The 15,612-nt window shown below is 35.2% G+C and overlaps 3 protein-coding genes across 3 annotated transcripts; 2 read left to right on the top strand and 1 right to left on the bottom strand.

Annotated features, from left to right (window-relative positions):
• The first annotated feature begins 482 nt into the window (after nt 1-482).
• Ack (activated Cdc42 kinase) lies at nt 483-9,007 on the top strand. Its single transcript, XM_070294190.1, has 5 exons — nt 483-1,012; nt 2,232-4,235; nt 4,394-6,064; nt 6,281-6,948; nt 7,216-9,007. Exons 2-5 carry the CDS (start codon nt 2,274-2,276, stop codon nt 7,313-7,315), a joined length of 4,401 nt encoding a protein of 1,466 aa, XP_070150291.1. The 5' UTR covers nt 483-1,012; nt 2,232-2,273; the 3' UTR covers nt 7,316-9,007.
• A 1,364-nt stretch (nt 9,008-10,371) lies between these two features.
• On the top strand, nt 10,372-12,808 carry LOC138932604 (uncharacterized). The gene is made up of 3 exons (XM_070294595.1): nt 10,372-10,605; nt 11,012-11,187; nt 12,522-12,808. The coding sequence occupies exons 1-3, from the start codon at nt 10,382-10,384 to the stop codon at nt 12,701-12,703; spliced, it is 582 nt and encodes a 193-aa protein (XP_070150696.1). The 5' UTR covers nt 10,372-10,381; the 3' UTR covers nt 12,704-12,808.
• A 328-nt stretch (nt 12,809-13,136) lies between these two features.
• LOC138932698 (uncharacterized) lies at nt 13,137-15,086 on the bottom strand. The gene is made up of 5 exons (XM_070294789.1): nt 15,018-15,086; nt 14,348-14,585; nt 13,907-14,064; nt 13,576-13,691; nt 13,137-13,224 (listed from the first exon to the last, which is right to left on the bottom strand). Exons 1-5 carry the CDS (start codon nt 15,084-15,086, stop codon nt 13,137-13,139), a joined length of 669 nt encoding a protein of 222 aa, XP_070150890.1.
• Between the last annotated feature and the right edge of the window lie 526 nt (nt 15,087-15,612).

The following is a 15,612-nucleotide window of genomic DNA, read 5'->3' as shown; positions in this document are numbered from 1 at the left end:
TACCGCGCATGCGCCGCTCGTCCATCGCGCCGTTTTCGCGCAACAGTCACGAACTATGAAATATCTAGATGCGATGCGCCCGATCTGAAAATGTCTAATCCAGGTTGCGTTTCAAAAGGTATTTCCGTTTCACGCATGATGTGTATGATGCATTCTTTATCCTTATTGTTTACCAAATGTTAAACAAGAATAAATGATGTATTATTCGCATGATGCGTGAATCGGAAAGCACATAAAATCTACTTGGACAAAATTGAATTTTATTGACCAATCAAAAATGAATATTATGTTCGACGCGCATGCGCAAACAGAAAGTCCGTCTTTCAATACTAAAAGTTTGATAGATCAATTGGGACAAAGATTTTTTATCCTAATTGATCGATCAAACGCTTTCAGCACTTACATCAAGACAAGATAAGCTCTGAACTAGTTCAGCTACAGAGAACAGAATCCTTGACATCGCCGCGCATGTCACGACCCGCCTCACGCATGCGCAGTCCGTCTCGCGCGTCGACTTGCCGTACACGCATACACACAGTGAAACTTATTCAATTTTGATCGCTTTTTTTGTTTTCTTTTTTCATCTTCCCCCTCCCCTTTGCTCTAATCTCTCGTCTCGTTTGTGTGCAAGTGCAAGATCGTTGGAAGCCGCGGAAGCGAAACTGCAAACTGCAACGACGTTTCATTAGATCGCGCAGTTTCTTTCATGACAATCGGCGAGTGCGCGTACGTAGATTAATTTTCAAGGGGACCGCTGGTTTTTAGGTTAGGACGCGATCGTTGGAGAATGCATCACGCTGGAAAACTGTCAGGTGAAAGTGCGCGTCGTCGGGGGTTCCGACAGAGTGAAGGCCGCTCTCGAGCGCCTTGAAGCGAGCGACGTTTCGGCAAATCCGTTCCGAATAAGAAGCTTTGTTGCAAGCGTCGACGGTTTCTCTCTTTTTTCCCTCGGGGTGATCCTCGACGCTGCCCGGACAGAGATAGATGAAGATGATAAAAGCGAGATCCGCAGGTTAGTACTATCTCGGCTATTTTATCGCAAGCTTTTTATTGCTATAGGAGGTACAAAGGGAAACTGTCACGGACTGGGAGATTAACCTGTCTCATTAACTATTGCAGCTTTTGTATAAAGTAAGAATCAAAGAGGATAGAATTTTTTAGGCCAAGTTACGTCGAGAACAAGTCTCTTGTAAAGTTTCTACTACGAAATTTATTGGCAGAAAAAAGATTCTGATAACGGATCTGATAAGGAATTTATTTTATAAAAGATTGTTAGCAAGATACTGACAGAAATACAGTAAAATTTGCCAACAGAATATGACAACGGAAGCAAATCACAGCCTGATTGATGATAAGAATTGAAGAATTTATCAAATAGATTGACAGCAAAGTGATGGCGCAAATTGAACATAATTTCTGCTTGATTTCTATCATGAATATATTATTATATCTACAAGCTCTGCTGTAACTTTTGCTCAAATCTGTTATCAATCTGATAGACTGTAGACGGTTTGTTCGTTTGATTAAGATTTTGTAGAATTAAAATTCCAACACAATATCTAAGATACTAAAGTTCTTAAATCTAAAAAATAAGAAATATTATCATATAAAAAAAATCAAAATTTCAATATTAAAGTGTGAATTGAAGAACGATAATCCCAAAAATTAAATCTTGGGATATAAATCGCTAGTCAATTAATAAGATAAAAAATCTAAATTTACAAAATACTCAAATATATAAAGTTATTACACATCCTTTAATTTTGCTTATAAAGTTATAAGAATCCATGATATAGAAACTTATCGGTTGAATGCGATATCTAATGTGATTAATCATTGCTATTCTTGGAAATAGATAGTAAAAGGAATTGTTTGTTAATATTAATTATAAAATATTCTTTATCTAGTATCTCAAGCTATGTTCATATTAGTTCTAGATGTATAAAATATTGAAGTATTTGCAAGCGTACAACATATTTTAAAGAACTATACAAGAAGTTTTAATTTCAAAAAATTTGTTTTATCTTATATTTTCTCATTTCTCGAAATCATATCTTTAATCTAAAGTAGATGTTCTATTAAAATTAATGTACTTATATGATAAATAGATGTTTTTTTCCTAAATTATAAGAGGGAATTAATATTACAAAAAAGTGAGAAATTTTTTTGAAAACTTTCTTAGATTTCTACATATATATATGTTAAAGACATTTGTATATACACATTTGTAGAGTGTTGGATATCTCAGTGAGCAAGGAAGCACTATAGTTATCATGGCAGAGGAGGAGGGTACAGAGTGGCTTCAGGAGCTATTGCACGATGTGCAGCTCTCTCAGTTCTTCACGCGAATACGGGATGATCTACAGATCACTCGATTGCATCACTTTGATTATGTTCAACCGGAAGATCTGGAGAAGATCGGTCTCGGCAAACCCGGCGTCAGGCGCCTGCTAGACGCGGTGAAGAAGAGACGGAGCACTCAATGGAAGAAAACTCTGATCACCAAAATTAAACCCGGTAGTAGCAGTAAGAGCAGCAAGCGAGCCTCACAGCCTATTGAAACTAACTCGGCACTGACATGTCTCATACAGGACAAGGATGTAGTATTGTCCATTAAACTGGGCGATGGAAGCTTCGGTGTAGTTAGAAGAGGGGAATGGACTTCCCCCTCTGGACGAACTCTGCCTGTCGCCGTAAAAGTCTTAAAGGCGGACGCTCTTACGCAGCCAAGTGTTATAGAAGACTTTGTGTCTGAAGTTCAGGCGATGCATACCTTGGATCATCATAATCTCATTAGACTGTATGGTGTGGTGCTATCGCAGCCGATGATGATGGTGACCGAGCTTGCGCCATTAGGCGCTTTGCTCGACCACTTGCGGCAGCAGTGTGGCAGAATCTCAATTCTCACTCTTTGTAATTATGCGCTGCAAGTCGCCACAGGTATGGCGTATTTGGAGGCAAAGCGTTTTCTACATCGCGACCTGGCATGCAGAAACGTCCTGTTGAGTACGGTCGACAAAGTCAAGATCGGTGATTTTGGACTGATGAGAGCGCTTCCCCAAGAGGAGGATTGCTACGTCATGACCGAACATAAGAAAGTGCCTTTTCCATGGTGCGCTCCCGAGTCTCTCAAGTCTCGACAGTTCAGCCACGCGTCGGATGTCTGGATGTTCGGTGTGACGCTGTGGGAGATGCTGACATTTGGTGAGGAACCCTGGCTAGGCCTAAACGGTTCCGAGATACTGCGAAAGATCGATCGCGAGGGCGAGCGGCTTCACGAGCCGGAAGCGACGCCTCCATTTATGTACGAGTTGATGCTCCGTTGCTGGGCGAGAGAACCTTCGGAGAGGCCAACGTTCGCCTCATTGAAGGAATCGTTGACAGGCATGGTGCCATCTGTAATGAAGGCTCTAACCGCCTTTGAAGAGCCTGGCAAGATGTCCATTGAACCGGGAGACCAGATCGCAATTATTGATGGGCGACCGGAGAACTACTGGTGGAAGGGCCAGAACCAGCGAACGTTTCAGGTGGGGCACTTTCCGCGCTGCCTGGTCGATCCGATGCGTCGGAAACAGCCGGGGGACATCAGCAAGCCGTTGGAAAACTCGTTCATCCATACGGGACATGGCGCGCCTTTCGGCAAGAGCTGGGGTAGCCCTGTTTATATCGACGATGTTTACTTGAGGAATCCGATGGATCCTCCGGACGTATTGGTGGCGACCGCGGCAGACAACCAGACAAAGAAAAGATTTTCTTGCGGTACACCACGTACTAGAAAGCAATTCAATTATACGAAGCTGCGCAACGATATTCGATCGAGTCCGGTCAAGATCTCGCAGTCATCATCTACTTCGAGCGTCAGTCAAGAGAGTAACTTGATTGACTTGTCCGCCGAGGAGTTGGCGAGCACGAGCGCGCAGGAGGAGGTCGCATGCAGGCGAGTGATCAACATTCTAGATGAGCCAATCGACGGTGAGAAGTTTCCCTGGCAGGACGAGGAGGGCAGAACGTACGCAAACTTTCCCGGTAACGTGGATCCCGCGTATTCTGATCCCTTTGATACATCCGCAGTGTTCATGAAACCGCCACATTCGCGATATTATAGTCATGTGCCCGTTGAAGTCGCAAGTCGCTATATGAAGACGCAGACATACGGAAATGTGGACAATCAAGAGACGGGAGATCACATTCAAAGCACCGCGAATTGTTTCGTTGCTGATTCTACTGATGTAGAGGTACGTTGGCATATTGGAAGTCCTATATATATTTCATCTTTTAAAAAATAATTTTTCCAAGTAATTCGTCAAATTAGTTATAATGATAATTGGCATTCAACTCTTTTAATTATCTATATTACTTCTATATCATTTTGTTCTGTTTATTATTTTCTCAGGAAGCTCGCTCGTACTCGGTAAATCTGAATAAGGAGTGTCGGCAGGATGCAGTAAATTTGAACGTGAATACGAGTGCGGAAGGTAACAATGCGAGTCACTATAGCGAGATAGATAAAATTAGCCCTCGTGGATCGAACTGGTCTACCTGGCCGGAGGATCTACGGAATTCTTCTATCGCGCAGACGTACGCTAACGTCTCCGGCGGTGAGTCCGCCTCGTCATGTGCAGCCGTCCCAATTCCACCGCCTCCTCCTTGCATTGGACCAAATACGAGTCCGTCTAAGCCAAAATCCAATTACGAGCTCGCACGGAATATGAACGAATTATCGCTAAATTCCAACTCCAGTGCCAATGTCACGAAAAAGCTGGATCCTGGCTTCTTGGCCGAGCTAGAGAAGCATTTAGGCGAGAAGGAGGCGACAAAGAACACGAATTCTGCCAATGGTGGAGAAAACCAGGAATCGGGAAACGCGAATTATTTGCGTTGCTCATCGCAGGACAAGTTGCGACAGGGTTCTGCGTCGACTCAGCAGCACTCAACGACGGTAGAAGACGCCGCCAGATCTTTATCGGTTATTCCAGTATTGAAATCTCCGCCGCACAAGAAATCAAAATCGCCTGTAATGACGACGGATCGTCGAGCATCTTTCTCGTCGGCACCATCCATTAGCAAAGTACAAAACTCTTGGCAGTTAAAAAGTACGAACATTCAAAGACCGCGTCCCAAGGATGAGCAACGCATGTCAGAGTCGACCACTGACACCATAGTGGGTCAAATTTGGCAGCAAACGCAGACTTTGTCACAGCAGCAGCAAAACATCTGTCTGACCGATTTGGCTGCTGGAGGTCAGACGTTAACGCCCGTTCCAGTAGCTCAGGGAAGCGCTAATCTGCTTCAAGAAGCCGTTGGCAACATTGCCACTAGCAGTACGAACGATTACAGTCAACATGGTCCCTGCAATGTCGCCAAGGCCATCTTTACCCAGTCGCAACCTTCTTCGTCCAATCATATTGAATCTCCAAGTACGACGCATATCAATCAGGGTAATATCAATCTGCTTCACGGAACTGCCAGCAACATTGCTGGCGATAGTAGCACGAACGAGGCTCAACATGGTCCCTGCAATGTTGCCAAGGCCACGTTTAATCAAAGTCAAGCTTGTTCAGCAAACACTGAAAGTTATCTTCAAAATTCATCGAGTCTTGGCCAGGGTGTTTTCAATTTGCTGCAGGTTGCCACTAATAGTGTTACAAACGATCCTCAATACGATGTCGTGACTGCTTCTAAAGCGAGCTTGAATCAAACGCAGGCTTCTTCGTCAACCGGTAACCAGAATTATAATGCATCGAGCGTTGCTCTTAGCTTGCTTCAAACCGCCAATCATGTTTCTGGTAATAGTGCGAGCGAATCCTCTCTGTACGGATCTTGCAATATCTCCAAGACCGTTTCCACCAATCAAGCACAGGCTTGTCCGACGATGAGTCAGAATTACTTGCAGAATCAGAGTGGCTTCGCTTCGCATCAAATCTCTCTTCAGAATGTGCCAATGTCGTCCGGTACGAGTAATGCTCATAAGATCGCTCATATACAGAATGATTTGCAGCAGTTGCAACATTTGAAGCCTGCTACGCTTTTATCCGAACAAGTATACGCCGAATTGAAACAAACGGTATGTAACTTTAATGATTATATAATAGATTTTGAAAGAACACACTTTTTTCTTTAACATTATATAAGATAATTGCAAAATTGGAATTAAACAATATATAAAAAAATAATAACGTACAACAATAACATGTACAACGATATTTATTAAAATCTAATAAATTTAAAACTCAAATGTTTAATAAGTCTTTTAGGCTAAACGATTCTAAACATTTTACAGGTACCTAATCTAGAGCAGTTATCTCAGAACGAATTCAATACTCTATACAATAAGACTGTTCAGCAGAATATACTGCGAAATTACTATTCTAATAACCTGAGCGGGGAGTCGGGCCAAAATTACGCTCAGGAAATAACTAGCAATCAACAACAACAAAAGACGATGATTGGCAGAAATCAGCCTGTTCAGGGACACTCTTGCGACTTTAGTCCTTATCTGAAACAGCCACCAATTTATAATCCACCTCCCCCTCCGTCCTGGAGCCCGCTTAAATCCGATCAAAATGGTTATACGCAAAACCATTTTTCTACAACCAAGTGCAATTTGAGTGGACTGTCTAATCTGCTGCAAACTGAAACCTCTTCATCAGCAAGAAATATATCTGGATCAACGACGACGAACGATCTGGGAGCCGTCAAAGTGAATCTGTTGCAAGTCAATCAACACCAGACCGGTACTAGTCCTCCGCTCACCGCGGCTTCCCAGCAATTGGTGATGTCGCTGAGTGACGAGTTTCGTGCAAGCAGGATTATGAAGGTGCAAAAGGAGGCCGTGGACGCATCGCAGCAGGAGGTACTAGCCGCATTGCAGGCGACCGGCTGGGACACGAATCAAGCCGCTAAACAGATCGCGAAAGATAGGCAGGCGAAAGTCGAAAGTCTCGTGAGGTAAGTACTTCGATACTTTACGAATCGATTTAGTGGTACGAGATTATTTTGCTGTAAAATAGACATTATGACTCGACATTATATATATTACAGTTATATAGATTATACATAGATATTATTGACAATAGACACAGATTTGTCATCATCAAAATTCATAGATTCTTTAAGGCACTTGCAATAATGTATCAAAAACAGAAGAAAACTATATATGATGCAATCCATTTTTTTTATATTAAAAATTAATAAATAATATTTAATTTATTGTAGGTTGGGCTTGGCTAATAAACAACAGTGCGAAAGCGTTTTGAAGCAGACTAAGTATGATGTGGAAATGGCAGCTTCGTTATTACTCGATCAGACCAGATGAGAAATAATCATGGTCGATGTCTCAAAATTTCCTGTGACATAGTTGTAACTATACGTTTATTTATGAACAAGAGCAATAGACAAGAATTGGCTTGAGAAACAACAAAAACAATCTGTCTGAGATTACTTGTGGATTTCTTTGTCGAGCTTTTGTATTTCGTTCTACGGCACAATTTAATGCTAAACGTGACTGATGCTTACTGTTTGGATGGTGTAAAAACAGTTATTGTGCATAATCTATAGGTGATAAAGATATTACTAGTGTGTGACATCACTCTTAATACGTAACAAATATAAATCTGAAACTGTGATATGTTATTGATCTTTATCTGGATTTACAATTATGGTCTTGTTAATTAATTTTTAGAGCAGTGAAAAGAAACTGTATTTTATTTATAATGACAACAGAGTGCTGTTGAAAAAAAGTTGAGATTACTAAATAATATTTAATTTATATATAAGATGAATCAACATCAATTAGCATTTTAAACATCTTCATAACTATGTGTATAGGAAGTAAATTTGTCAAACAAAAATTGCATATAAAGAGGACAATTATATTATGGCCGCTCCACTTTTCCATGAAATTTATATTTGATAAATTTTTCTCCTACTCACATAATTGTGAAAAAAATGAAAATGCTAATTGTTATCGGTTTATTCTATTTGTATGTTTTTCCGCATGCGAATTATATGTGTATGTGTGGGCGATAATCAGTGGCAAATTTACATTTTTGGTTTATAGTTAAAAATTGTTTCAATATATGGCACAAAATATAATACATATATTCTTTATGTCAATTAATATAATTATTATTTAATGGAATTGTGAAAAAACGAATAGAACAATATCATAGTTCCAAGAACATGTATCAAAATCTCTTGATATTTCGGAGTACTGAAATTAAAAAACTTTATTTCGATAAATCTGCCGCTGATTACAATATTTAATTTGAATTTTAAGTTTGAAGTTTATATCATAATAGATATATGTACAAACATATACACACGCATATACATACAGAGTTTCGCAAAACTTGTGTCAAAATTTGGCATATACTTCACAAAAAGTATTCTATATATTATAGTAGAAAATATTTAAGAGAGAAAGAGAATTCAAGATTTATAAAAACTTTCAAACTAAAAATCGAAAAACTTAAGGGTATTATAGAACTTATAGTTCTGAAAATCTAAAAAGATCTTTAAAAGATTCTTTAAAAAAATGTGTTCTGGAATTCATGAATCCAAAGATTTAAACATTTAAGGATCCTGAGGAATCTAGGATTTATAAGGATTGTAGAATTCAAAAATTTAGAACTGTCTAGACATGTATTTAGATATTGAAAAATAGAAAAATCTATTAACTGGAGAGAAAGAGAGATTAACAAAGATGAACAAATATTATTATTAATAACTCTGATGTATTATCGAACAAGGGAATAAGTATTAGGAAAAAGCACACAAACGCGATTGTTACTGTAAGTCCAGATAAAGATTAGAGGATTTAGATATTATCATGACATGTAGTTTTTCTTCCTACATTTGTCGAAGAATATCGAGAGAGTTATTTTATTATTATGTATAAACCAAACCAGAGTGTACCTAATAATAGCATAATTTTTTTATTTAACCTTATAGTCAATACTCTACTCAATTCTTTCTATCTCTTTAGGATGTCTTTTTTCTGTTTGATGAGCGAACAAATTATATGAATGAATAAAAAAATTATGTTGAAGTTGTTATTTTATATACTTAGATATATACATATCGTGCATCTAATCTTTTAATCCCAAAAAATCTTTCATTCTTAATGCAAGATTTAAAAATGTATTTAAAAACCCAACGATTAAAGAATCTGACAATTACATACAAATGAAATATTAAACGATTCTCAAATTTTATAATAGTGCAATTTAAGTATATATGTATATATAATTTAATACTTTTTGCATCTAAAAAATTAAGAACATGAGAGAAAAATTTGAAAGTCTATTAGTATTTCAAATTAAAGATTAATAATTCGAAATTCGGAATGCGAATTGTGTAACGAGGTCTTCTCTACTTTTCAAATAAAAGATGATTAAATTGTCTAAATCGTGAAAAGAGAATAGTTTGAGCACTTGTTGTCGAAAGTAGCCTTGAATAGTACACACGTGTGTGCTCTAATTCCGCTCGATATATCATCCGTTATGGGATTCAGAATTCAGAATACGATGATTGGGCCACGAGATTCGCATGCGGACGTGAAAGTGTACGCGAGGTTTCACCATAAGAAGAGCGCAGCGGGAAATATTTCTGCTTTTGCGGCCGCAGAAGCAAAACTGCACTCGCAGCGTACGCAACTCTTGTACAAGGACCAAGGAAGAAAGACTTAAATCGACGCGGTATTACGAAAAAGCTGTAAATATCTAATCGAGATCATATATAACATACAAGAATTTAATAATAATGAAAGATATAAGTAACACACAAATAAAATATTCGTGTTTATAATATGAATAACGTATAATTATTTTGAAGAAAATGTGAAAAAAAGTGGAAAAATATTTTTTACAGATAGAAAAGTGAGAAAACGAAAAGGACTTGTTAAATACGAGATTAATTATTAGTGTCGAATTAATATGAATTAATTTCACTAAATATTTGTTAAGTGTAATAAATAATTACAATATGTCTATTTAAAGATTTCACGTGGAAAAACGTGGGCAAAAAGAAGATTTCCAATTATCCAGGTAAGATAATCTTTCATAAACAAATATATGGAAGAATGGAAAAAAAAATTCGATTCTAAATAAATATGTATGGTATATTTGTTATTAATGAAAAAACAGTGATTTTGATTAGACATTAATTAATAACTGTGACGTTAAAAGTAAATACAATGCTCGTGACGATTAATTTAATAATATTGTCATTATATTTAGATTAATATATATGGATTAAATATATTACATAAGGAAACTCGATCAATATAAAAATGCTATTCGCGAAAAGAATTTAACAATATTTTTCTCTCCAAAAAAACTTTATCACATTTCCGAGGTAGAGCGAGAAAAATAAACAGAGAATGCCAGCGGAATCATCCATCTATTGGAGCTCGATCGACTCCCGAAAATCGACCTCCGGCAGTTCCGGAAGCGATGATGGCAGTCGTCATTACGTGGACCCGTGGGACCTGGAGAATTACGCTTACCTACGCCGTCATAGCATCGCCGACGTGCCGCGCCGAACGCGACGTCCTCCTACGAACGAGCGTTCCTCCCGCGATACGCGAGCATTCTCGGAATACTGGTAATACATGAGAGAAACTCCGACATATAAAATTAAGGATCCGCAACTACACATTAGGCTATTATATCAAACGTATATAAGTTCTTTTTCTCACTCTATATATCTTGCAAGATATAATTTACAGAAAAGAAATTTTTTCATACCAATTTCAATCTATATGGAATTACAGCGCCTCTCTTCTCTCTAACAACGTAGATTCAAATATTAATATTTATATTTTATACAATTCACATTTGAAATTATTAATCTATTATTAATTTATATTAATCGCTAATATATTAATGTCATTTATATAATAATAATAATAATCAATTATATAACAATTAATATTAGATATAAATTATGTATGCAATAATAATTTAAGAATTTCGCTGCTAATCAATTGGTTTTTTAACGAATTTTCCAGGTATACCTTATCCTCATTGAAAGAATCGGAATACGATGATTCCCCATACGCGCAGGAACAGTACCGTAGACCAATTAAGCCAACAAACAATGGCTTCTATTATCAGCAAGCTATCTATGAGGACGAGGGAATGGATTATACTGCATCGTTTCCGGTTTACACGCCTGGATTATTCGGTAAGGCTCGTTTATACTAGCTCAGAGTCATCTGAAAATTATTTAATATTTTAATATGCGATTTTTGACATTTTTACAAATATCTTTTAGCTATTTATATATTAAAATATGTTTGCTTAACTTTTTTTACTGTATTTTTTCAAAATAGCAAGTATCGGTTTATTCGCTATTGTTTTGTTAGAATATAATACTGAATATAAAATTGTTATATAATTTTGAATAATCAAAAAATATCTAAATTCCTACTTGTAATAAAAAATAAATTATATATTCTCCGTAACACAATATGTCATTTATTTATCAACTTTTTAGTTTTTTGTTCGAAAAATTTAGTAGAATTTCAAATTTAATGTTTCAATTGTAAACTTCAAAATGCAATTCAAGTTTCAAATTACAATTTCGCGTTACAACATGAAAATCTTAAGCGTTACTTTAATGATCCGAGACATTTTATGAAAATTTCCAATTGGAATTAAATTGTAATGAACATGTGTGCATTAATACTTTCACAGATACTATAAAATTGTCGAATATATAGTCTCTAATGTGATTGTACAATATGTAACTGGAAAATAGCGAGTTCGACTCTGCAGATTTTACGCTCTACTGGAGAAAAGAAAAAGAACAGAACGGTCAGACAGTTTCCATAGTTTTCCATTCGAAATGCACCTCGAGAAATCGAACGATTTCTATGGTTCGTAACGCGTTAGAAAGTTTTTATACGTGCTGTCGTTACATTATAATGTCTTATGGCGCGACACGATGTCGCAAGAATCCCCTGTTGCGATGTGTTCGGGCGCGAATCCGTACATCAATATACGAATCGATCTTCACCGTGTAATTGTAATTTTCATCGTGTAGACTTTCTCTCCTAGATATTAAATCGTGCGCGAATTTTGCAGCGTTCACACGCGCACATCAATTGTTTTTGGTGAGTATTATAATGATCGAGGCTTTTGTGAAGTGTAAAGTTTGATTTTTTTTTTTTTTTTTTTTTTTTTTTTTTTTTTTACGAAAAGAGAATGTAAAAATATATCCATGGCATCTTTCATATTTTTTCCGATTTATATTCGACATGAATTTTTCTGCATAGTACGAATGATACAAAACATGTAATAATTTATAAAACAATAACAAAACATGATTTTTAGCATTTATTTTTGGAGAATTGATTGACTGGTGTATAGTTTTATATTCAGATTAATTTGAAAAGATATACATATATTGAAATATAATCATTAATTTTGAATTGTATATGGATTCTCTTTCTCTCTTTTTTTCTTCCTTTTTTTGTCTCTTCCTCTATTGATTCAGGTAAAATTTATTTGTTTAAGAAATTTCTAGATATCCTCCGCAAGAAGAAAGATGTTTGCCATATGCAATTCACACAGATAAGGACAGATATATAGCGGAAGCGATCTGCCCACCTCATATTGGACATTTAAACACATACGGTCATCTGAAAATCGATTATACGAACAGCTGGAATTCACTCAATCGTCGAATTAGGAAATAAAAGAATTGGCTTCTCTCGAATCAGAAATGGATACAAGAGATGAATTACTTGATGAGATATGTTACATAAATAATACTATTATATATGCTCAATTAAAGCTTTTAATTAATTAAGGGTTTCTAATCGAAAAAAATCTGTAATTAAATCGTTTTTAATATTGTTATTATCATTTATTAATTGATAGTTCACAAATATCTGTTTTGCTTTTGTATGTGTGTTACAGTATTAGATATATTTAAAAAATTGTATTATGTTAATTTATTTTATTAATTTGTAATTATATTAACTTTCTTCGTTCAAAACATTACGTAAGACATAAACCATACATATATATATGTATATCGCATTTACATTATATAATTAAAAATATGTAAATTGTAATCGAAATTAAAATTCTTTATATATATATAATAATTTGCGAATAATGTCACCTTTAAATAATGTCAATCACAGTTTCGTCATCTTTTTGAAATAATTTTCTTCTTTTACGGACGTGTTTAACAATCTCTAAACCAGGCAATCTTAAAAAAATCGTAATTTTATATTATTAATATTTTTCCATCACATAGTTATATATGTTTTCCTTTTTGAATTTTCAAATCTTAAAAATTAATCAATTTCTAATTTCCAAAAAAATTTTTTGATATAATATATAATATTTTTAATATAATATAACTATATTAAAAAAAGTGGAAGTATTAATTAAGTAAAACGTGGAATTATTAATAAATTGTTCTATATACATTTTGTTCTACATGTAATAAAATTTTTCAATGTGCAAAATTTCCAGATATTAAAATTATATTCTCGATAGCAATTTAATAATTATCTAAGTTAAAAAAACCGAATTTAAACAAAATAATTGTTCTTACTTGACAGCTCGGTTTGTCTTTCTTTCCATACTTTCATCATTTATAAAAGCAGGATGTTCTTCGTTCCACGATCTATTCTTCGTTCCTTGAATTTTTTTCGAAGGTACATTTTGTTTCTTTGCGATAAACAAATTATATATTATATTTACTTCAGAATATGACATACAAAATTTTTAATTTTACGCTCAAAATAAATAATTATCAATTTATCGACGAATCTCTTTCTCTTTTTTTCTTTTTCTCTCTGTTACATATATTATAGAATGAGAATCTCGATAAATTTATTAAATGAATAAAGAAACGCGTATAACAAAAAATTAATAATTAATACCAAAAGCAATTTCGCGTTGGCGCTATCCAAAAAACGTTTGTATTTCAAAATCTCGTCCTCATGACGTTTATCTTGGGATATTAATTGTTGTTTGTGCTTATCCTCGAGCTGTATTACCTGCACGCGCAAGAACTCGATTTCGTCCTGCAATTTAGAAACTGCACCAAACTAATTTTTAGTTTCCATTTTTATATTCTTTTGTTTATTCTTTCTGGTGAATTTTTGTAACAATTTTTTTAAATTATATTATTTACGTAATTAATTTTCTAATATATAATTTTTATATATATATAAAGATCGACTTGCAACATTCTCTTCAAGTATTTTTGCCAAAGCATTTCAAAAATTCTAAAGTTTTAATTACAATTTTTCTATTATTTATGTTCATGAAAAGATATTATACACAATCGAGATTTTAAAAAAATTGAACGCTTTTTTTACCTTTGTCATTGTTTTGGAGTTCATCTCGTTCAAGTTCTCGTTGTGCAGCGGCTAGGACACAGTGCAATTGTTCGTTCTCCTTTTCCAAGCGATCCAAGGATGCCTTGTACTGTTCCTCGCGTCTCATTAACCAGCGAAGCATATTCTTAAATTTGTTCTTCATCTTTTCCAATTCTTCGCGCTCGCATTCTAAGGATCTTTGCTGCATCTCGCAAAAAACGTGCAGCGCGGAATATTTCTGCCGCGCATAAAAAGGATCTTTTATATCTTTTATTCTTTTATCAAAATCATTTTTAAAATTAAATTGTATCGTTTCTAAACCTCATAACATATATGTATAATATGTTAATGAGAAGAAAAAAAAAAATATATATATATATATAAGAAAATAAAGAAATTTTCGAGATCTATATCATGGTAATAAAAGTTTAAAAAATTTATTACGATATCGAGAATTAAAGTATAACAACAGGATATGAAATTTTGTGCTATTTATGTATCTACCTTTAAATTTTCATCATCTTTCAATTTTTTTAAGGAATTAATTTTGCGTATCTCTATTTTGTGTATCGGAAATCCAAGCTATATCGATCAAACTTATCGATTATGAATAATCAGTCGGAATATCTGCTTTTACAAGCAGGCATAGAAGATACAATTCTTCACTTACATCGCGTATTTCTCTATATTTATCCAGAAGAATCTGGAGATCAGAACGCAGTATTTGTCTATAAGCCATTGTTCTTTGTGCGCTTCTTCTCCTACGAATCTCTTCTTAGAGAACACGATATAATATCGCTTTTGTTTTGCTTCTTGTTACTCTTTCTTTCGGATATCGCGTGCCTTCCGAATGATTTTAAATCAATCATCCATAAGACACGAAATAATTAAAAGAGCGACACGAATAGCATTTTCAGGGATGCGTTTAAAAAAATTCTATTCGTGGAATAAAATAGTAAAGTTTAATTGACCAATCAGAAGAAAAGGAGCCAAAATTTCTTTGTCCTGATTGGTTAGTTCAAAGATACTCTAACCCACGTGTAGAATCTCCGAACGTATCTTAACTAGAGAGAAGCCTGAAAGGGATCATGCTGCAGTTTCTAATAATAACGCTTTTTCTAACACGTGCAGTAGCGTCAACTAGATCCATTTCACAACCGGCGGAACTACATGGCCAGATTCACTTTTTGATCCATAATTGTAGATCAAAATTGCGAAGAAATATTACGAATTTATTAACGTTTTATTAGCTGCGCGCCTGATGT

Source organism: Polyergus mexicanus, unplaced genomic scaffold (assembly GCF_030449975.1).
Source record: "Polyergus mexicanus isolate NDT 795.1 unplaced genomic scaffold, iyPolMexi1.0 SCAF_4, whole genome shotgun sequence".
Classification (NCBI taxonomy): domain Eukaryota; kingdom Metazoa; phylum Arthropoda; class Insecta; order Hymenoptera; family Formicidae; genus Polyergus; species Polyergus mexicanus.
Note: the sequence above shows the minus strand (reverse complement) of the source record. Positions and strands in the feature narration are given on the sequence as shown.

Coding starts and splice junctions, on each gene's coding strand:
- Ack (XM_070294190.1), top strand. CDS start 2,274: ATGGCAGAGGAGGAGGGTACAGAGTGGCTTCAGGAGCTATTGCACGAT. Junction 4,236..4,393: donor CTGATTCTACTGATGTAGAG/GTACGTTGGCAT, acceptor TTATTTTCTCAG/GAAGCTCGCTCGTACTCGGT. Junction 6,065..6,280: donor ACGCCGAATTGAAACAAACG/GTATGTAACTTT, acceptor AACATTTTACAG/GTACCTAATCTAGAGCAGTT.
- LOC138932604 (XM_070294595.1), top strand. CDS start 10,382: ATGCCAGCGGAATCATCCATCTATTGGAGCTCGATCGACTCCCGAAAA. Junction 10,606..11,011: donor CGAGCATTCTCGGAATACTG/GTAATACATGAG, acceptor CGAATTTTCCAG/GTATACCTTATCCTCATTGA. Junction 11,188..12,521: donor TTACACGCCTGGATTATTCG/GTAAGGCTCGTT, acceptor TATTTGTTTAAG/AAATTTCTAGATATCCTCCG.
- LOC138932698 (XM_070294789.1), bottom strand. CDS start 15,086: ATGGCTTATAGACAAATACTGCGTTCTGATCTCCAGATTCTTCTGGAT. Junction 13,692..13,906: donor CCAACGCGAAATTGCTTTTG/GTATTAATTATT, acceptor TTTATCGCAAAG/AAACAAAATGTACCTTCGAA. Junction 13,225..13,575: donor AAGACAAACCGAGCTGTCAA/GTAAGAACAATT, acceptor GATTTTTTTAAG/ATTGCCTGGTTTAGAGATTG.